This window comes from Danio rerio, chromosome 22 (assembly GCF_052040795.2).
Source record: "Danio rerio strain M-AB ecotype USA chromosome 22, GRCz13ab, whole genome shotgun sequence".
NCBI lineage: Eukaryota > Metazoa > Chordata > Actinopteri > Cypriniformes > Danionidae > Danio > Danio rerio.
The window spans coordinates 2722397-2745613 of record NC_141042.1 but is presented as its reverse complement, the minus strand read 5'-3'; the positions used below and the strand labels follow the sequence as shown (position 1 = coordinate 2745613).

The 23217-nt window shown below is 39.0% G+C and overlaps 2 protein-coding genes across 10 annotated transcripts; both read right to left on the bottom strand.

The window, feature by feature from the left end:
- Positions 1-242: 242 nt before the first annotated feature.
- Positions 243-6892, bottom strand: zgc:171435. Of its 9 annotated transcripts, none has more exons than XM_087302156.1 (5): positions 6837-6863; positions 6669-6754; positions 5909-6060; positions 1140-1878; positions 243-1001 (listed from the first exon to the last, which is right to left on the bottom strand). In XM_087302156.1, the coding sequence occupies exons 3-5, from the start codon at positions 5961-5963 to the stop codon at positions 941-943; spliced, it is 855 nt and encodes a 284-aa protein (XP_087158282.1). In that variant the 5' UTR covers positions 5964-6060; positions 6669-6754; positions 6837-6863; the 3' UTR covers positions 243-940.
- Positions 6893-9632: 2740 nt separating this feature from the next.
- Positions 9633-13163, bottom strand: LOC100151353 (uncharacterized). Its single transcript, NM_001423381.1, is given in 3 exon segments — positions 9633-10827; positions 12365-12499; positions 13146-13163. Coding segments are annotated over 2 exon segments (876 nt in total). The 5' UTR covers positions 12420-12499; positions 13146-13163; the 3' UTR covers positions 9633-10006.
- Positions 13164-23217: the final 10054 nt, after the last annotated feature.

Genomic DNA, 23217 nt, shown 5'->3' with positions numbered 1-23217 from the left:
ATTTGCAATGGCAACTATCAGAGCTTGATAGGGCCCCAATATTATTCTGCTTAGGGCCCCTGAATGTACAGGGTTGGCCTTTTATACAATCAAGCACATGTGGTCAGAACTCAAGTGTTTAGCGTTTATCCAAAAGAAAAACCCATCTAAGCAAAACACTAAGTCATCTCTAGCTCCCTATTGTCCTAGTTGCCTATTTTCGTTTACCTGTGGTTAGTGCAATAACGACTGAACAAAATGGAGATGGTTTATGAGCAGCTTTATTTCATATTAACAGGATTGGATTGTGTATTTTGGTGCTGCCGGTGTGCACAAACTGATAGAAAAGACAAGGTGGGCTTCTCATTCAGTGTGAGACTCTCTTCAAACTCTCTCCACTGGCGATCGTACAGGTGCGGATATATCTGCACCAGCTCTGCTGCTCCACTCTCCAGTGTATCCATGTGGCTAGTGCTGCTGTTTTGGGTGTTGTTCTCCTGTCTGAACATCGTGGAGTCAGAAATTAATTGGGGGGAAGAACTTGCATGTCAAAGAAGCCGGAGCTCCAGAACAGACTGCAGAATCACCACAGACCAATGGCAGCTCAAATGTGTTTAGGAGCCAAAATGAACTCCCTCATCTGATTCGAACTTCAACAACAAACTCAAAATTAACTCAGTTTCAGATGGATTTTTCAGTTTGCTCCTCAGTTTTGTTTAAAGTATGCCGGGGACTGCTCAAGGGTTGTACACAGAAACTGTTTTATCTCATGAAAGGAAATAGGAAAATCTAGTAGGAAATTCTTGTCGGGGGCTGAGCAAGTTTCTGATAGAGCTAAAGAGCATGGATAAGGCTTCTCCTTTGTATGAATGATGTTTCTTCAGTGTTGAAGCCTTCAAAAATGTTCACCGCGATAATCACATCTGTCTGTTTTCTCTCCAGTGTGGATCCTCGTCTGTATTTAAGACACTGAATATGTGTACAGCAGGCATGGCCAAACTCGGTCCAGGAGGGCCGGTGTCCTGAAAAGTTTAGTTCCAACCCCAATCAGACACACCTGAGCTAGCTAATCAAGCTCTTATTGGCTTTCTAAAAACATCCCTGCAGGTGTGTTCAGGCAAGCTGGGGCTAAACTCTGCTGGACACCGGCCCTCGAGGGCCGAATTTGGACTCCCCTGGTGTACAGTATCTCTACAGTGTGAGTCCTCTGGTGTCGTTTCTGGGATTGTAACAGACTGAATCTTTTGTCACAGTGTGAACACTGGTAAGGTTTCTCTCCAGTGTGGACCCTCTCATGTGTTTTTAGTGATTTTAACCAACCAAATCCCTTGTCGCAGTGTGAACACTTGTACGGTTTCTCTCCAGTGTGCATTATCTGGTGTTGTTTCAAGTTTCCAGTGCTGGTAAAACTCTTCCCACAATCTAAGCACACAAAGTCTCTCACACCAGTGTGGACCTTCTGATGTACTTTCAAAATATATCGATGTGTATAACTCTTTCCACACTCAGAGCATGGATAAGGCCTCTCGTTTGTATGAACTCTAAGATGGGTCTTCAGATCTGTAGACCTCAAAAATGTTTTGCCGCATTGATCACATGTGTGTGTTTTCTCTCCGGTGTGGATCCTCATGTGTGATTTCAGGTTTCCTGGTTCACTGAATCTCTTGTCGCAGTGTGAACACTGGAAAGGTTTCTCTCCAGTGTGGATCCTCATGTGACGATTGAAATCCCGTTTATGCCTGAAACTCTTTCCACACTGAGTGCAGGTGAAACCTTTTACGGCTGTTGTATTCACTAAAAAACCATGATCAATCTCTGATTGAGTTTCTCCTTCAGTTTTGACGTGATGTTTCTCCTCATCTTCACTCAGTTCTTCAGTCTTTGCCTTCACCATCACATCTGGAAATTAAGTAAATAAGTCACATTTTAAGAGGCTACTTTTAACAGTTAGCCAACAGCAGACGGCGCTCAAGCAGGTCTCGACAGCATGAGCAATTCTGATTAATAGCCAGTTTCCACTGAGTGGTACAGTACGGTTTGGTACACTTTTATGTACATTTCCACTAGCAAAAGGCGTACAGAACCAAACTGTACCACTTTTTGGTCACCCTTTGCAAAGGGTACCAAGGGTACCAAAAGACAGGGCTAGACTCGCAGCTGAACGCTATTGGTTTACAGAGATATGTCAGAGATACATCAGAATGAAAACAAAGGAAGCACCATTTCTAAATACACAGCCGAGACATTACATTACATTACATTACTGTAATGATTGATGGGTCAAATGACATTAATCATGTGAGACACAAAAAAAATCACTGATGTATTCTGATATTCCTATGCGTAAAAGCACAACTCTTAATGATGAAGTGAAACGTAAGAGAAAGGAGAGGCGTCTCCGGCAGAGGGCGCGGTGAGCAAACAAATCAGCTGGACGAACTCTCTGTGAACCCCTTGCTAGTTCAGATGACCCTCTTGCTAGTAGTCGAACTCTGAATGAACTCCCAACTTGTACTTTTGCTGAACTCTCTACCGAGTTCACGCAGCTGAATCTAAGTGCATAACTATATTATAAATCAAGGCTTATATTAAAATGCCTGAATGTTGATTTATATGATATAATGTACTCTTGATGACTATATATCTGTCTTTTTACTTTAGCATGCTCCTTGAATGTATGATTTAAGTAGTCTGTGCATCTGTGTTTAGGGTTGATTTATGAATACTGTCACTGAGACACTGAGTATAAAAGCTGACATGTACTCTTCAGCTTTGCGCTTCCCGACTTCTGTTCATTGAGGTTGGTTGCCCTTTGTCCGCCAACTGGGGACAAAGTAAGGATTTTTGTTTTCTGTTTGTCTTTTGTTTATTCTACTTTTTCACTGGATTTTATTTTATTAATAAAAGTGTATTTGATTACTTTTCTTCACTGGAGTGGACATTGAATTCATTTTCCAGAACCCATCAAAGTTACCCTGTGTGGTGAAGTATGAATCTAATTTGTTCTTTTGCAAAATACATTCTTTAAAGACGATCCTTTAACTAAACTCTAGCTAAGAAATATAGCGAAGGGAGGATCCTGATTTTAACTTTGTATAATTAGGGTGATTAAATAAAGGCGAATCAGCACACAACGTAATACTATGTACATATAATACCAAGTCATGATCGCCCCGAGCTCAAACTAACCTCGTCATCCTCTTGATGAACAGCCACTAAGCCAAGAAGAACAAAATGTGCTGCGTTTACGAGCCCGTCTAAAAGTGCGAGCGGTTTCACTTTGTCAGGATAGCTCGCAATTGCGTCTATATTTGATATAACGAACTTTTTGAGCACATTAATTAAAATGAACCTTTTTGCTTGGTAGCACCGGTGCTCCTAACTTTAAAAATGTAGGCGCACAGCCAAAATTTAGTCGCACCCGCCAATTATAAGCACCGTTACTACAAGTGTTATACAAACATATTTATTGCATTTGAAATCAACACTAATCAAACTAACAAGCAGAAAAAAATATATATGCAAGCGTGAGGAAAATGTCTCAATGAAATCCCGTTATGACAGGAAAATAGATTTTTATAACATAACTGAGTGACTAGAAGAAACACGGAGTGCTCACCGGCCCTGCACACACTGCTGGACATGAATGAATCTGTTACAGTTCTCACTAGCGCTGTCTGATATTGCACTGATGCTTTTGACATGTACTGTACCTTATTATATGCATACATCAAGTTAATAGCAATACCGGTCTTTTGTAACGGTAGCGATGTTAGTTTACTGAGTGTAAGCCCGTATGCGATGGTGTACGTGGTGTTAAATTTTACATATAGCTGCCCCTTGCACGGCGGACAGCATCTGGCGATTACATGAATGATTAAACAGAAGCTCTCTGAAAATTCCATCCCACAGACTTTTCATAGCGGACTTAAAGCCAACGGAAGTCTTTTATCCACTCTTGGAAAAGTGTAGATGGTGGATTAACATTCAGCACATGATCACTACTAAGATGTGTCATTATTTGTAACTGTAGATGCCATGGTTTCTAAAACAAAATCTGTCAGTGTTATCTTCATTCTCATCTTCAGCGCTTTACAATTTTTCGTGGTAGTAGCTCTCTCTGTCATCGCAAGCCAGAAGGCATTGACTGAGTGATTGACAGCTGATATTTCAGTGCTAGAGCAGTGGTGGGCCAATAAGAAGAGCGCGAAGGCGGGGCAAGCATTACAGACTTGGCTTTATTTACTGCAGCAAGTTGACATGACAACTGTTTTAAACCATTCCTGAGCGCTGCGTTTCGTGTTTTAAGTACAGACAAAGAGCTTAGAGATGCATTCTGCGTGAATGTCTCCCGAATCTGCGCATGTGGTGAACATTTTGCAGAAAAAATTGGTCGCACACAACAATTTTATGCACTGAATTACATGCTCCCAAATTTATTTTGAGGTCGCATAGATAAAATTTCGGGCGCATATGCGACCAAAATGGTCGCAATTTCGAGCCCTGTAATGTGTGCGTGATTATTGAATCACTCTAATATCAGATCCTGTCAAAAAAATAGACAAATGCGAGAGTGAAGCGTGAAAAAAAAGGAGAAGCCAGAAAAAACAGCAGCAAATTAACCTTCTGCAACTTAAAACATGAACAAACTGGCATGTTTATCATCAGCTTTTGAACTATTATGTACTCGGAATGAAGGAATTACTTTCTAACAGAGTTTACACGTGCTGCTGAATATTACAGACACAGATGAGAGGATTTCACTGACTGTAAGCTACATTTTGTGTTGTTTTTTAACCTATATAAGGACTAAATGCCTGCTGTGTGTAGTTTTTCTGTAATTGGTAACATTTCGGAGACTGTAAGGGTCTGTATGCGTTCATATATTTGTTTATTTTATATAATTGCAGACGTTAAATAAGGCTATTACACACTGTCATTGATCTGCAGTTATAATCAAATTCTGTTCATAGAAAGATTAGTGATGAATACTTATGCAGAAGTATTTGTGTTTAAAGCATCTGTTTTGTGAGAAGTGCTGCTTATATGATATGCAAGCGACCCGTACAGCTTTATTGTAGACATTTCCTTGAGTTAAAAATGACATCATCTGAAACTTTCTGTCATACACCACGCCCACTAAAAGGGTACCCTTTTGGGAGTGGATACGCAAGCCTGATAAAGGTGACCCATACCGTACTGTACTTTTCAGTGGAAACAAGCCGTAAGAATAGATGTGTATGTAAAATGTGTTCAGGAGAATATATGTCAATAAAAGCTTAAATAAAAAGAAAGATATAAAACCTGATCAATAAATGGGTACTAGGCTATAATTGGTTATAAATGCTGCAAAACAATTCTAGCTGAACTTCAGCTGTGATATTGTGAACCGTCTGATGCACACAGCATGAGCGCTTATAAACTTCAATGTGATAAAAGTGCTGGATCTGTTCAGGGATATGTTGTGACAGGGCTTTGTGTCAGGAATTCCTAAATGACAACAACAAACAATGTTAATAAAACAGTGTAAAGCTTTGTAATATTTTCCGGTCAATTTTAAATAACTGAAAGACCTACAATTCTGACTTTAAAAACCTAAAGAAAGACGTAGAAAGTAACTTGAAAGTGTCTGTTTACTTTTTACATGTAGTAATTAGTCATGTAACCAGATTATAACTTTCAAATAGTAATTTGTAATCTATTACTTTGTGTAACTTACCCAACACTATATAATATACATCTAAATATATATGGCAAAATTAAACACATTAAGGAAAACTGAGGATGAATTGCATTTTAAACACTAATTGTAAACAATATAAAATGAAAGGTGAAAGGAAAAAGAACCAAGACTGATAAAGAGCTAAAAAAAATCACAAGCTTACTGTTCTTCAGCCTCATTATTGGAGAGTAATGAATAAACACAAACCTATTAGTTCTTCAGTGTCTTCCTGTTTAATTCTGCAGGGTTCTGGATCACTCATCTTCTCACTGTCCTTTGCAGATTTCTCTTCTTCCTGATGGTCTGATGCTCGTCTTCACTTGTAGACTGATGGGGATATTCCAGTATTTACTGCTGAACTGAAGAAAGAAACAAAAAAATCTGCTTAATTTACACTGATTAATGAAATATATTATATTATGATAGCTTTATCCTGTAGACAATACAACAGGTAATTATGTAATTTCCTCAAGTCTGTTGAAACTAATACAAATAACTTCATTTGTAGATCTGAAGACATCAATATGTGGTGAAAACAGGAACTGTTGACATGAAATAAAGAGGATTTCAGCAGCTCTGCTAATATTGATGAGTCTCAGACTATAAACACTCATTAAACAGCAGCAGATCAGCTCATTTTATACTGACTGTTCAACACATAATGTTTTATTTTTCAGAAATCTCTACAGGCCTACAGTTTAAATACCTCATAACCATTTACCACATCTTTGCTACCACATAAAAAGTGGAATGTAAAGACACAAACTAATAGGGAACTTTAGTCAGTTACTTTAATACTATAAACTATATTCACTGGTTAATAATGAGCAGCACAATCATGCTTTCAGTGATAAACGTCATATATCTGCAGCATTAAGTTACAATTACATCCACAGATCACATTTATAGATATTATTAATCCAGAAGTTGTTACACACAAAGGATACACAGAAAAATTCAAACTCACTCATATTGTCCTCTCAGAGCTCCTCTCTGCCTGCTGTAGTGTTTTGGTCAGCAGACACACAGATAGAGGTGAACTCAATGCAGAAACTAGTCGCAGATTGTCGCTTTAATAAACTGTAAAGTGTGTTTTATTGTTGTGTAAACACGAGAAAAAGCGTCAACGACTCACCTCAGCTCTGAAGACTCGACGCTGAATGAACGCGTCAGCACTGACGTCATCACGGTGAGGCCGAGCGCATTGGAGGATCGTAAAATACGCGCCAACTGTTGACAATATGGCAAGCTGTTTTGATGTTTATTTATTCTCAGGATATAAATGATTGAAATTAACAATTTTATTTTTTATATTAATAATCCAGTTGTTGATAACAGAACTGCTGAAAATGTGACATGATAATATATATGAATGGTAAACAATGGTAATTTCTGACATAATGAATGTGATTGTTACTAGTAAAAGTAGTAGGCTACTAGCAAAAGCTGCGTCAATCTTGTCTTCATCTAATAAATGTGCTTGCGCCTCAGAAGACAATCCTGACAAGCAGTGATTGCGCCGTGCCATTTGAAGGACGCAGAGCACAGACGCTCAATAATAAAATAACACGAATACTGAAACAGTTCAGGTGTTTTAGAATGACCAAAAACAACATTTCAGATGGTTTACAGTGTGCTCAAACCTGCTGGTTTGTGCATTCACACACATTATCATTATCACATGATCTCTTATAACAAAATCACATGACCTTTTTTAATGCGCATACTGGAATTTGTGCAGTAAAAGTGTTTCCATCGTAGTTTATGAGCATCTTTCCTTTTCGAATAAAAAATGTATCCTACTCAGTTATGCACGTTTTTTTATTTTTTTGCGCATTTTCAAAATGTATGCGCATCTTGGCATTTCCAATGACCGTTTTTATGCACATATTCAAAATGCACATTAAAATAGGTGGATGGAAACATAGCTACTGATGTATTTAATAAGCAATACAACCATTAAGGGCTGAATTGCAATGGCAACTATCAGAGCATGGTAGGGCCCCTGAATGTACAGGGTCGGCCCTGTATACAACCAAGCACATGTGGTCAGAACTCAAGTGTTTAGCGTTTATCCAAAAGAAAAACCCATCTAAGCAAAACGCTAAGTCATCTTTGGCTGCGCTCATGCCCCGCGTCTTTGCCTATTTTCGTTTACCCGCGGTCAGCGCAATAACAAGTGAACAAAATGGAGATGGTTAGCAACACCCAGCAGCTTTATTTCATATAAACAGGATTAGTTTGTGTATTTTGGTGCTGCCGGTGTGCACAAGCTGATAGAAAAGGCAAGGTGGGCTTCTCATTCAGTGAGAGACTCCACTGGCGATCGTACAGGTGCGGATATATCTGCACCAGCTCTGCTGCTCCACTCTTCAGTGTATTCATGTGGCTAGTGTTGCTGTTTTGGATGTTGTTCTCCTGTCTGAACATCGTGGAGTCAGAAATTCATTGGGGGGGAAGAACTTGCATGTCAAAGAAGCCGGAGCTCCAGAACAGACTGCAGAATCACCACAGACCAATGGCAACTCAAATGTGTTTAGGAGCCAAAATGAACACCCTCATCTGATGCGAACTTCAACAACAAACTCAAAATTAACTCAGTTTCAGGTGGATTTTTCAGTTTTGTTTAAAGTATGCCGGGGACTTACTGCTTAAGGGTTGTAAACAGAAACTGACTGTTTTATCTCATTAAAGGAAATAGGAAAATTTATTGGGATATCCTTGTCAGGGGCTGAGCAAGATTCTGATGGAGCTAAAGAGCATGGATAAGGCTTCTCCTCGTATGAACTTGAAGATGTTTCTTTAGCGCTGAAGCCTTCAAAAATGTTTCACCGCATTGATCACATTCAGGCCTGGATTGGCTAATCGGGAGGACCGGGAGAATCCCTATTGGGCCGGTGTCCCTAGATGCTTGCACTCTGAGCAGTCGCACTTTTTACATTTATTTATTTATTTGACTATAGCCTCACTCTTTTTATTTTGCCGCAGCGCCGCTCTTTTTATTTATTTTCTCGCAGCCCTGTGAGCAAAATGCAGCCTGCAGGTTAATGATGACGTAACTATCATTCAACCCCAAACAGCGGCACCTTAGTGAATATAAGAATTTGAATAATTAATATTAATGAATATTACACCTGCTCAATGAAAATCAGATGATTCACTACATTAATAAATCTGACATAACTTGTCAATACTTGAGACAACAGTGCAACCCTTATTTTTTAATCCAAGCGCACCAGCATAACAGTGCCATTGTGGTCCAGTGGTCAGCACGTTGCGTTACAATGTCACCGACCCAAGTTCGAACCGCACTTATATATATATAATTTTATTCTAAAGGCTGATTTATACTTCTGCGTCAAACGCACGCGTATGCTACGGCGTTGATGCATAGCCCTACGCCGTGGCCATCGGCGTCGCTGACGTGCACCTCTCAAAAAATGTAACTACACGTTGCAACGACGCGTAGCGCAAGCTCTGTGATTGGTCGGCTTGGTAGCGCTGACGAGTCTGGACGGGACCGAGAGCCGCGTGAATGGTGCGAGCCTGATGCAGCGATTGTTTACAAGTGTGGAGTCCTGTGAATGAGCTCCGGATGGAAAGTTTTGTTTTGTGTTTTCCTCATAGTTAAAGTTGTTGCACGTCCGCCGGTTCCTGCCTCAAAATGAGCGAGTTTAAGCCACTTGTACATTCAGGAAGTGTTCAGGAAAAGCAAAACAGCAGCGAAGAAACTCGACACAGAGAAGCATTAACACCTCACTGCCAACTAGCGTTTCTGAAGTGTTAATGCAGACCAACAGAGACAGCGCGCAGAAGTATACATGCACAGCTACGCAGGTTGCATGCGCCGTGGGTCACGCCGGTCACTTAACGCAGAAGTATAAACCAGGCTTTAGTGTTAAGACATATAACACTCTTTGGATTACTTATATAGGTGTACATATTTTATTTTTATTTTTTGTGTGACCACCGTTACAAATGACTGGACATCTATAAAGAATTTTGCACAGAATATACATTCAGATATTGCAGGAAAAGACATTGTGATGTTTTAAAGAGTAGTGCTGGAGATTTAGCTATTCTTCAATGTTCTCATATTGATGAAAAACATTTGAAGTTCTAAAGCAGCTGTTTCCTTGAAAAAAGACATGATCGTGTCATTAGAAACTGAATTAGAAATGACCTTATTTTAATATAGTCAATCATGAACTGAGGTGGGCCGGTCTAAGGGCTGAAAAGGAGTCCCACTCTGGCCCTGATCACATTTGTGTGTTTTCTCTCCACAGTAAATCCTCATGTGTGTATTTAAGACACTGAATACGTGTACAGTATCTCTCCAGAGTGAATCCTCTGGTGTCGTTTCAGGTATTGTAACAGACTGAATCTCTTGTCGCAGTGTGAACACTGGTACGGTTTCTCTTCAGTGTGAGTCCTCTGGTGTTGTTTCAAGTCTCCAGCTCTAATAAAACTCTTCCCACACTGAGTACATGCGCACGGTTTCTCTCCAGTGTGAATTCTCTCATGTCTTCTCAGTGATTGTGGCCAAGCAAATCCCTGGTCGCAGTGTGAACACTTGTACGGTTTCTCTCCAGTGTGCATCATCTGGTGTTGTTTCAAGTTTCCAGAGCTAGTAAAACTCTTCCCGCACTCTAAGCACACAAAGTCTCTCACACCAGTGTGGACCTTCTGATGTACTTTTAAATAAAGTTTATGTCTAAAACTCTTTCCACACTCAGAGCATGAATAAGGCTTCTCATTTTTATGAACTATGAGATGGGTCTTCAGATCGGAAGACCTCAAAAATATTTTGCCGCATTGATCACATGTGTGTGTTTTCTCTCCAGTGTGAATCCTCTCGTGTGCTTTCAGGTATCCTGGCTCATTGAATCTCTTGTCGCAGTGTGAACACTTGTAAGGTCTCTCTCCAGTGTGGATCCTCATGTGACGATTGAGATCATGTTTACGCCCGAAACTCTTTCCACACTGAGTGCAGGTGAAACCTTTTACGGCTGTTGTATTCACTAAAAAACTGCGTTCCATATTTGGCTGATTTTTTCTTTCACTTTTGACCTGATGTTTCTCCTCATCTTCACTCAGTTCTTCACTCTTCACTGCTCCCATCACATCTGAAAATAAAGCAAGTAAATTATATTTTAAGAGGCTACTTTCTATCAGTTTGCTAACAGCAGATGGTGCTCTAGCAGGGCTCAATAGTGTGAGGAACTCTGATTAATTGCTGATTTATACTTCTGCGCCAAGCGCATGCACATGCTACGGTGTTGGCCCACACGTGGACGCATAGCCCTTAGTGACGCGCACCTCTTAAAAAATGCAGCTCTGTGATTGTTCGGCTTATTATGCTCCAAGTCTAGGAGGAACAATATGGGCATAATAAACGAAGAAAACAAATGTGTTGGGGTGGTGGATTTCCCAAACAAAACTTAAGGCAAAAGATTCCCTTCGATCGACAACCAAACTCAGAAACGCAGTTGAGAGTATATGAATAGATTTATTATAAAAAAATGTAGATAATATAAATGACCGTCTCTTCAGGGTGACCACAGGCCAAAATAACAAAACAAAAAAAGAATCTATAAAGTAAATGCACTAAATTACCTATTACTATTTAAAGAAAAATACAAGAAGTTTACCTTACTCCATAAACATAAACAAAGTCAAAAGTAATCAAATAAATAGGCAGGCCACCCCTACACGCTCAAATTCTCAACAAAGGTTAACGTTTAACGAACATTAGTACAAAATCGGTTGTTGGTCATCGGCCGGAGGGGTGAGGGAAATCCAGGAGCTCCACTCCCAACAACTGTCGCAACGAAAATGAGCTCCCAGAACCCTGCCGGAAGCTCCCTTATATACAGGCCTCCGAGACCAGCAGCCAATCAGAACACGGGATCATGCCGGTATGGGAGCCTATGAGACAACAGAAAAACAACAAGAAGGCGGGACAAAGAAAAAGACAGTACAATTCGCAATAATAAATAAATAAATAAACTTCAGTCGTAACAAGCACTGACGAGTGTGGGCGGGACCGAGAGCCGCGCGAGTCTGTTGGAGCGACTGCTTACAAACGTTGAGTCCTGTGAAGGAGCTCCGGATGGAAAGTTTTGTTTTGTGTTCACCTCATGGTTAAAGTTGTTGTAATTTGATCAACGTGATAAAAGTGCTGGATCTGTTTAGGAATACATTGTGACAGGGCTTTGTGTTAACAAATCTCAAAAGGCTTAAAATAATTTTTAAAGCAATGTTAATAAAACAGTGTAAATCTTTGTCATATTTTTCTTCAATTTCAAATAATTAAATACCTACAACTTTTTACTTAAAAAACCTAAAAAGACGTACAAAGTAACTTAAAAGTGTCTGTTTATTTTTTCACATGTAGTAATTAGTCATGTAATCAGATTATAACTTTCAAATAGTAATTTGTAATCTATTACTTTGTGCAACTTACCCAACACTATATAATATACATCTAAATATATATGGCAAATTTAACACATGAAGGAGAGTTAAGGATGAATTGCATTTTTAAACACAAATTGTAAACAATACAGAATAAAAGGTAAACGGAAAAAGAACCAAGACAAAAGATTCACAAGCTCACTGCTGTTCAGCCTCATTATACAAGAGTAATGAATAAACACAAACCTATTAGTTCTTCAGTGTCTTCCTGTTTAATTCTGCAGGGTTCTGGATCACTCATCTTCTCACTGTCCTTCAATAAACTCTAAAAATCTTCCTGATGGATGGATTGATGGGGATATTCCAGTATTCACAGCTTAACTGAAGAATATTAAACAGACAAATCTGCTTAACTTACACTGCTTAATGAAATAAATTATATTATGAAAGTTTTATCCTGTAGACAATATAACAGGTAATTACACAATTTTCCCCAAGTCTGTTGAAACAAATACAATTAACCTTATTTGTAGATCTGAAGACTTCAATATGATAAGGTGGAAACCAGTGTTGTTTTATTTCAGAGCTCTACATAGACCTACAGTTTAAATACCTCGAAAGCATTTACCACATTTTTGCTACCACATACACAAGCTATGTAAAGTAATGTACAGTTACTTTAGTAAGTTACCTTATTACTATTAACTATATTCACTAGTTATTATGAGCACCACAAATCATGTTTTCAGTGCTAAACGTCATATATCTACAACACTAAATTACATTCACAGATCACATTTATAAATATTATTAATCCAGAAGTTGTACACACTCAAAATATACAGAAAAACACATTCACTCATATTGTCCTCTCAGAGCTGCTCTCTGCCTGCTGTACTGTTCTGGTCAGCAGACACACAGATAGAGGTGAACTCAATGCAGAAACTAGTCGCAGATTGTCGCTTTAATAAACTGTAAAGTGTGTTTTATTGTTTTGTAAACACGAGAAAAAGCGTCAACGACTCACCTCAGCTCTGAAGACTCGACGCTGAATGAACGCGTAAGCGCTGACGTCATCACGCTGAAGCGAGCGCAACATGCTGTTGTTAGAAAATAGGGATCGCAAAAACCGTTCCACAGATCCTGACCAGTGAGTAGCTTTAAATCAGATATTGGCACAATGCGCGTTTTCTGCAATTTACAAAGTGAAACAATTGGGGTAACAATATTTTGGGGTAACTTTTGCAAATTTGTGTTTGAGTTTATATATTCATTTTTTTCTTTGTTTTGGGAAAATGTGTTATTTCGGTTTTATCGGTACAAACAATAATACAGAGAAAGCGTTCTACTTCATAGATCTTTTACTTGCTAAATATCACATCCACAAATTATTATCCAATAATAAACTGCTTTTTAAGGTATTCATAAAAGAATTGAAACAATATTTCAGAACACTTTCTGGTTCAGAAAAAAACTAAGTCTAGGAAAACAATATCTTGTCATGCCCTATTTAAACACCAGTATACACCATCCCCTTATAACATCAGTATTTCACTTTAAATTGCTTACACTCGTAATATTTTGTTATTTTAAGCTTTATTTTATATGTATTTCTTGTTTACCTTTTTGTTTTCTTTACTGCTTTATTCCCCCTGGCATCCTCTATGTTCCTTCTATACAGGGGCGGACTGGGACAAAAATTCAGCCCTGGCACTGTTACCACACCAGCCCACATTACCACACCGACACAGCCCCACCCACATTCACTATTTATTTTGGTGTAAAGATGGTGAAATAATATGACATTATTGCCAGATTTTGAATATGTCCGGGTAACCTTGGATTGGGTCGGCCCATCTTGAAACCAGGCGGCAGTTGCCGATTGGGCCAAATGTTTAACATTTATTATTATTATTTTTTTTTATCATCATCATAATATCACATCTAGCAAGAGATAAAAGCTCCCTGCACTTAAAAACAATACATATAAAAAAATAAAACTGACCGGCCCACATTTAAAAATTGTTCCTGCCCTTCTGGCATTTGCCAGAATTGCCAGATGGCCAGTCCGCCCCTGCTTCTATAGTTCACAATGTTTGATTATACTGTGATAATTGCTGACAATTTACTGTTGGAAAAAAAAGAAAGGATTGCAAGACCCACCCCCACTGATAAAGGTCCAGGATTTGTCCCATACGTGAGCTCATTTGTCGTATTTTGACTGCTATGCCATCATGATGCAAACATCAGGAAAAAAAAGGCTTTATGATAAAGCAGAATCCTCTGAATCTCTTCGACGTGACTTCAGTTTGGCCAGTGCTAACAAATATTTGTCATGAGTACCACATCCAGTAGTGCAAGAAAATGCAATCTGGCATCAGAGAAGTCATCTTTTGCTTTTGTATTGTATATTTTAAACATTGGACCTTATTCTTAAAAAAAAAAAGACCAATAAAAAGGTGTGAAGCACCAAAAGTGTACCATATTAAAATTGATTTCAATACTATTTTGGCTAAAATAGTCAATACAATGTGGTTATGATGATCATCTGACAAGCAAATTCAGATAAGTGCTTAATGTCACTAAATTGCAGCATTTAAATTTCATTAATAGAAAATGGAGGCGTATCACTGCAAAACTGTCCACTTTTTAAGATAAAAAGAACCGCCCCTTTCACCAGGTTGGCTACGAGCCTACAGGGGGTGAATTTGTCTTTTACAACCAAGTGTGCCGCAAGCCTGCGTTTGAGTGAAGGTCTCGGCCGTTAGATCGCCCCCTGGGGGCTGGCTGCAGTACAAGTCATAAAGCCCGCCTCCTCCGTGTTAATGAAGGAGATTTGAACCCAAATAAAAAAAATTATTACACTTGCAACAAAATGTCCCGAAAGATGGTTTTGGTGAATTAAGGCACTGGTTATTGTGCTGAAATAGGTGCAGATCTTCATTTTTGTAAACAGTTTGTTTTTAGCAGTAATTTAATGCTGGGCGTGTCATCGTGATTGACAGCTGTGATTGACAGTTTCTCAAAGCGCGGCGTCTGAGCTTCGGCAGGAGACTGAAGTGTTATTATTCGATTTCTGTTTTATTTTACCATGACAAAATGAGTTCAGCAGTAAACTACAGTTTCTGACATACATGATCCTGGTGGAACACTGTTTATTCGCTAAGGTCAGGGCTTTTTTCGGGCGTTATTAGTTTGCTGATACACGCCTAACCACCCAGATAGCAAAATACACTCGGACCAGTTCGGCTAGATTCTCGTCTGCCGGAGACTTACCCCTCAGAGCTCAGACTGACTACCTCTGCTGGACCTACTCCGGATGCCTGGACTCACTGCCCGATTTCAGCCTGAGTCAATCGAGCCAGATGCGGCGGCCGAGCGAGCCGGCGCTGCCGCATGCGAGCCGGAATCAGGCCGCGACGCCGCGAGTAGGTTATGCGCTGCGGCCCGGAGCTGGCGCGATTGAATATAAAAAACCCTCATATTTGTTAACGTTATTACATCCATTTGTGTTGATATGACAGCAAACGCATGCTGAGAAGTTTGGGGGGCGTGGTTTATTTTACATAAAGCGTTTAGTTGGAAGCTCGACTCCGCTCATTTTCGCGGCTCCTCCTCTGGCTCCATCAGACAATCATTCTGCGCATGTCAAGGCTCCAATTTCAGCAGTCTTTTGCGACAGTTTGTGCCCGTCAAGCAGGCGTTTTGCCCTCAAGGCGTTCAATGGGAAAAGGGGCTGTCGCGTCGTCCATATTTTTTACAGTCATTGTTTACAACTCACTCGTTTAATTTACATGAACTGAATAATTAAGGGTGTGGCCACTTGAATGACAGCTAGGCCTCGCTGCCACATCACCTCAGCGGATTCTGGCTGATTAGCTGCTGAACTACTCATGTATATCACATTTTTGTTTTGTTTTTTGTGGCACAGTCGATTACGCTTTTGGATAATTTCCTACAATTATCAGAGAAGATGGCACGCTGTGCACTTATTGTGCTCACAAACCACTCAAGCCACCTTCATTTCCCTGCTGAGTGAACTTCCTGTAAGGCGAATCAATGTAAAAATGAACTTTTACCTACAAATGTATTTAAGATAATTTCTTTATCATTTACAGTATTATTTAGAACTTTAAAGCAGCATTATGTCTGGATTTCATCAATATCTCTGCATTTACTAACAGACTATATTTGTAGAGTTTGGAAGTTATTAGAGTTTTCCTCCTGTAGAAAAACGTCATAAGAACAATGTTTAGTGGCTCAATGTGTTACAGCAGTGTTTTTAAAAGACCAAACGCAAACACTTTATTGATATTCAACCAAGCACACTGAGGTTATTTTGTTTTCATTTCTATTGGCGTCAATCAGAGAGTATGCACTGGTGTACAGCAGGGGTCACCAATCTCGGTCCTGGAGGGCCGGTGTCTCTGCATGGTTTAGCTCCAACTTGCCTTAACACACCAGCCTGGATGATTCAAGTATACCTAGTAAGATGTAAGGTCCAGCCAGTTGGTCCAATGAAGGTTCACTGCATGTTCGGCCTTTCCAGTGCACAATGTTGATCTATATTAAACTTAACTCATATCTGACTCCAATTTTAGTATGAGGTGGTTTAGAATATTAATATGTTTATCCTCGTTTTATCTGACTCCAATTATAAAACATTGAGAAGGTTATTTTGTTTCCTTTCACATTATTTTAGATTATGATTGAATATTCTTTTGATTTGTTAGTATCCCTTATTCTCATTTACTCAGATTCCTATAGCATCTCGAGTCTTGCACCGGCCGGGTATACAATCTCTTAATACAAGCTTGTCAGTCTTGGTCATTAAACAGAGGCGATTAACCACTCTCCTAAAAAGGCAGAACCCTACTTACTCAATTTAGGAGATTTTTATGTGGTCCCCATAGATCTGTTATCTACTAATTCAAGACAAACTATTTTAATAATAATCGCGCAGGATTATACGTTTGTAGATGAAGGCCTAAATATCCACACTTAAATTAGTTTCAACAATATTTTGTTGTTCTAAATAGTTGGCCTTTTACAGTCCAAGTATACTTGAAATAATGCCAATTTGTTAGTCGGATCTCTAACAACATTGTATAGCGTGCCACGCTGCTCCGTCTAACATGTTTTAGTCCGTTACTAACCTGTACAGTGGCTTGTAGTGCTATGGACAACAACATTTATCAGTGATAATAACACGAGGTATGAATAATTCAAAACATAATTTATTAGTCAGGTAAATGTATTACGCCAAAATCAATCAGTCAATTCATAAACGATCAGTACAAGACATCAAATTATCAAAGATAACTCCAAGATTAAAAGATGCATTCCTGACTTTGAAATATACATAACATGGAGCAAGTCATGTTATGGGCTGATCTGGTTAGGCAGAATCGCCCTGCGCCTTTCTCAAACCTTACCTTAAATAATCCAAGAATTCCCTCAAGGAAGGGGGTGTGAATGTATAACAAAAGGCATTCACACTTAGTGGAAAAGTCACACCCTTCACAGTGGTTCAAAAGATGCCTGAAGTTATATATTTATTGTTCTGATTATGTCTGTTTCTGAGAGAATGAGACCATTGTACCAGTCGCACTGAGACATTTCAAATTATATCAAACATGATAAAGTCAGTTTGGTTAATCTAGAACATTCAAACATTGAAATGACCATATGCGTGAGTTGGGGTGGTTGAAGCCGAGCTTCAGCAGACTCAGATGCAAATGCAGCAGGAACTGGTTTTTCCCGCATTCCCACCTGCTGGGTTGTGGAGTCACCAGTCTGTTTTCAGCTCATGTTTTGAATTGTCAAAGATATCAAAATATTTGCAATATTTCAACTCTTACAAAGACCTTGATTAGCTTGTTAAGATGTGTTTGATTAGGGTTGGAGCTAAAATCTGCAGGACACACCGGACCTCCAGGAACAAGTTTGGTGACCAGGATGTACAGGATGGTCAGATCATTAGAGAGTTCTCTATAAATGCTCAGCGCACGGTCTGAAAAGCTGCTGTTCTGTGCCGGAGCAAGAGCACCAGACAGTGGGAACAGTGACGTGTGAGCTGCATACCCGTCAACGCTTTTCCCAGGATTCTCCAGTATTTTACAATGGTATCCTGCTTTCATCCTGTAAAGGTATTTTCCTGTATTTCTCCCATATTTTTAATATTTCTACGAAGGTTGTTAATAAACATTAAATAGCCGATCCTCCCTATATGCAATACATATCGCCGAACCACTAAAGGAACACCACTCGCTCCTAAATGTGAATCTGTTCTGTGCTCTTACTTTATATAGGCATGAAAACACGTTGAAATATATATAAAAACGGCAGGATTCCCTTCATTTCCCTTACATGTGCCGTTGCCCTTCTATGCAATTCTCAAAACAGTCAGTTCATGTAGCAGTGCGTGACTGTCAGAGGCCCTACATACAGACAAATAGACGCTGTTTCCCAAACACATTCTGTACATGCGATTTGAAGTGGAAAAACATCTCAATCTCAGTGGGTTTTCTGTTAAACACAACAAATTTAGTCTTAAATGAGCATAAACGGTTAGGAAACCAATCGAAAGCTTTCATTTTAGGTCTGTGCATTTTTACACCTCTGTTATTTAATGTAATCAAATAAAACATCTAAATGAGAGATTCATTCGCTTCTCTTTGATCAGAATGTTTAAAGTCATATAGTGAAGAAATGTTAATGAGAACTCGATACAATTTCTTTATAATAGCTGATCATTTGAATAGGCTGTATGCTAATTTATTTGCAGCTTTTTCTAGTGTATACTATTTATTCCATCCTTTCTAAATAATAACAATAAATAGAAAAAAAACATAATTTCAACTTATTATTTACAATGAAACAGCTCCAGATTAACATGTTTAGTTATTAGGGGATTTTTGTTTTGAGGCGGGATCCCTTATTTTCACATCCTAATGTTGACAGTTATGGTACGCTGTGTGTTAATGCCACGTGTACTGTTGTGAGTAAACTGAATCTATGTTGTTCAAGATGCTAAGTAAACATTATAGGCAACAGATGATTATCTTGTCGCGGCTCATTCCTCCCATGCACCAACGAAGGCTAAAGCAAAAGTGAAACTAACTGAACACACGAGAGTGTACAGAGAAGCACTACAGGTAAAATTAATTGATGTCCTGTTGCTTGCGCATGTTAAAACGAATCCCTTAAAACAGTGGTTATCGAACTTTTTCACCAAGTACCACCAAAATGACCAGTATTGAAATAAAGTAGTGTAGTTGGCCAAATTAAGCAGTGACCATTTTGAAGTCGGCCATCTTGGATCCAACTTTTGTTTTTTAGATACAAGGTGGGCAGCACCTGAAACTACTGATACTGGAAGCCTGTGCTGGCATTTCTCCTGCGGTGTTGCTATCAGTGTGTGAAGAGTGGGAGAAGAAGGTTGCATTGACAATCCAACACAATGGGCAGCACACTGAACACATTTTATAAGTGGTCAGAAACTTGTAAATAACCCAGGAAAGAATAAAGTTACGTTAAAACCAAGCACACCATTGTTTTTCTTGTGAAATTCCCAATGAGTTTGATGTGTCACATGACCCACTTCCTAATAAAAAAACAAAAGTTGGATCCAAGATGGCCGACTTCAAAATGGGCACCATGGTCACCACCCATTTTGAAAAGTTTGCCCCCTCACATCCTAATGTGCCACAAACAGGACGTTAATATCATCAACCATTCCCATTTTATTAGAGTGTATCCATATAAATGGCCCACCCTGTATATTTGGGTGGGTGTCATCATTTAAAATGAAAGCTCATCTTTTCCCTTATAATGTCTTATTGGTTATCATCATGAATAAGGATGCATGACAGCTGAGCGGACCATGGAATAAAAAAATAAACCATGGAACTCTGACCAATGTGAGGAGAGTTCACTCGCATGATGTGACCCATTTTAGCTCTTTTGGTCCGTTTAGAAACGTTGCCTTGTGAAAGCGAACCGCACCAAGAGCAAAACGCAACATCGTAACAATGTTAATCCCCGTTTCAGAATTAGAGAATCAATCTACAGGTGTGAAAGGACCCTTAAATAGCCTACATCATTGTGGCAAGGGTCTCTCAGGGCGTACTCACACTAGGTACAGTTGCTTGAAATGTGCCGAAGCGGTACTGTCCCCTCTCCCCCGATGGCCCGCACTCACTGCATTTTGCCTTCTGAACCCGAGCACGCTTACGTCATGAATGATGGATCTATTGCCAGACGGAATCTGCAGACGTTTTTGGCTATTTCTGCGGGGAGTTTTGGTAAAAATCTGCAGATTTGGGTGCATTTTGAGCTTGAATGATGGTTCTCTTACTAAAATTAAAAAATCTTGGGAAAATGAATTGGGAATATGTTTTGAGGAGGAATGGTGGCTTGGTGCACTGCAGAGAATACGTTCTAGTACAATTTGCGCTCGGCTTAGTCTGATACAATTCAAAGTCTTTCATAGAGTCCATTTCTCAAAAACCAGGCTATCTGAAATTTTTCCCAATACCGATGACAGATGTGACAGATGTCATGCACCAAGTTGTAATGTGAGTCATATGTTCTTTATGTGCCCACTATTACAGAATTATTGGATTAATTATTTTACAATTATGTCCAAGGTGTCAGGAAAATATAAACCCATCCCCTGATGTTGCCATTTTTGGGGTTCCAAAGATTTGGTCCAAATTTAATTATAAACAACTTGATGTTTTGGCCTTTACCTCACTAATAGCCAGGCGTCGTATACTACTTCACTGGAAATCAAATAAGCCTCCAACTACATCCCAATGGCTTGTAGATACCATGCATTTTCTTAAGTTGGAAAAGGTTAGATGCACTGGGAAAACTAATTTCTTTAAAAAGTGGCAATGTTTTATAACTTACTTTAACTCTCTTAAGGTATTGCCTTCCATTTAATAGATGCACTCTCCTAAGTTCCCTCCCTTTTTAATTTATTTCGTATTAATTAAACTTTGTTTTATCTAATACCATTTTATACCGTTTAATTGTAAATATTTACTTTCAACATTGACAATATATCTGAACATTTGATTGTGATATTTGGTTGTAATTTTCAGTACACTTAATACTTATGTTTCTATTTTTCTTTTCCTCTTTTATTATTATCATTATTATTATTAACATTTCTCTTTTTTATTATAAATATATATATTTTTTTGTTATTTTTTTGTCTCTTTTGTAAAAAAAAAAGAAATAGAATGATATGTAACTATCTGTACTGATGTAATGTTTGTTTTTTCACAATAAACAATTTAAACATAAAAATCTGCAGATTTCTGCAGAATTATTTTGGGAGTATTGTAACTAAAACCATAATATGTGAAATAAAAAAGTAATATCTTTTAAATTTGTATTTAATGTTTAAAATGTAAATCCAATTAAATTTACTTCATTTGGTAACCAAAGCAAGTTTCTCATATAACATATCTACTAAAAGACAAAGTATTACTGCGCAAACAGTTGTACATAAATCAGATGAACATTTTCATAGTCAATAATATTACTGTAACTAATTTAAAAACTGAATAAATATAGATTTACACACATTTACTCAAGTAAATAAACAGAATTATTGATAGGCTAAAAATCTGCGTGCGCAGATTCCGTGTGGGCCTAGTTATATAATTTTAGTCGTTTGGGATGTAGTGAGACAGTCAAATATTTCACCAAACAGATCCACCATTTCTGACGCTCATAAATGTTCAGAAAGTCCTCGTGCTGCAGGTATTAGGAGGTTTGCTGAAAGTGCAGCTGTTGTGCAGTGAGGGGTTTGCCTCTTTAATAATCTACAACAGTTATGCCTAGTTCAGACTGCGTGATTTTAGCCCCGATTTTGGCTCGCCGACAGGTTTTGAGAAATCGCCGACAAATGCCTGAAATCACAGGCAAATCGCAGCTCGTGCAGGTGAGTGACAATCACACAGTATGAACTATCAAAGACGCGATCTGAGAGAATCGCCAATGAGTCGCCGATGCCTGTGAGATATTTGGTGTGCTGAATATCTGGAGCTGTCGGCGATTCAAATCATGGCGTGTGAAATGAGTTCTGACTGAAAATAACATCAGCGATCGCCTACAGCCAATGAGAGAGCAGCTTTCACTTGTGTGTGCGTGTGTGTATACCTGCTGCAGGCCAGCGGGAGGCTGGGGGAGAAATTTTCTTTTTCGGTTTATTTGGACCCACAAAATGAAGGAAAAACTAGTGGAGGTTTGACAGGACTCAGGAGCAACCATGTCTGTTTGACGTTTCATACAGAAAGAAATTAGTTTATTATCAACGTTAAGGAGAAATGGCTAATTCCCTTTAAACCCAGGTGAGCAAATAAGTACATGTTCTACCCCATTAAAGGCTTCTTTCTCATTATGTAGTTAATAACAAAAGATATACGGCGTGTTTTTGGCTATGAGACGGTAGTTTGGACGAAGTTGTCGGCGAATCTTCCTATAGTAAAGTCATGCAATGTGAATGTCCATGTCGCCGAACCATCTTGCAGTGTAAACAAAGCAGCGACGAAACGCTAGCCCAGATAGTCATGCAGTGTGAAAACATCTGTGACACGACTAGTTTGAAAATCATGCAGTCTGAACTCGGCATTAGTGTTCATTGAACAGTAAGAATGATTGATAAATCGTTCTCACACTGTACAGTTGCTTTAAACGGGCTGAAATTATATCGTTTTAGTTGTTTGAGATACGGTGACACACAGTCAGACATTTTGCTGAAAAGATCAGCCACTTTTGACGCTCATAAACAATCAAAGTCCTCGAGCTGCAGGTATTAGGAGGTTTGCTGAAGGTGCAGCTGTCGTGCAGTGAGGGGTTTGCGTCTTCACTAAACTACGACAGTTTGCATTCACCGAACAGTAAGAATGATTAATAAACACATATGAAACGTCTTTAGTTTCGAGCTTAGGCATGCTTTGCACTCACATTACAAGTGCACCGCGCTCTGGCACACCATTTCCAAACCGGGCCAGGGCCGGCCAAGTGAACTGCACCTGAGCAGATTCGGAGCACTCACACTTGTCAAACAAACTGGGGTTCGG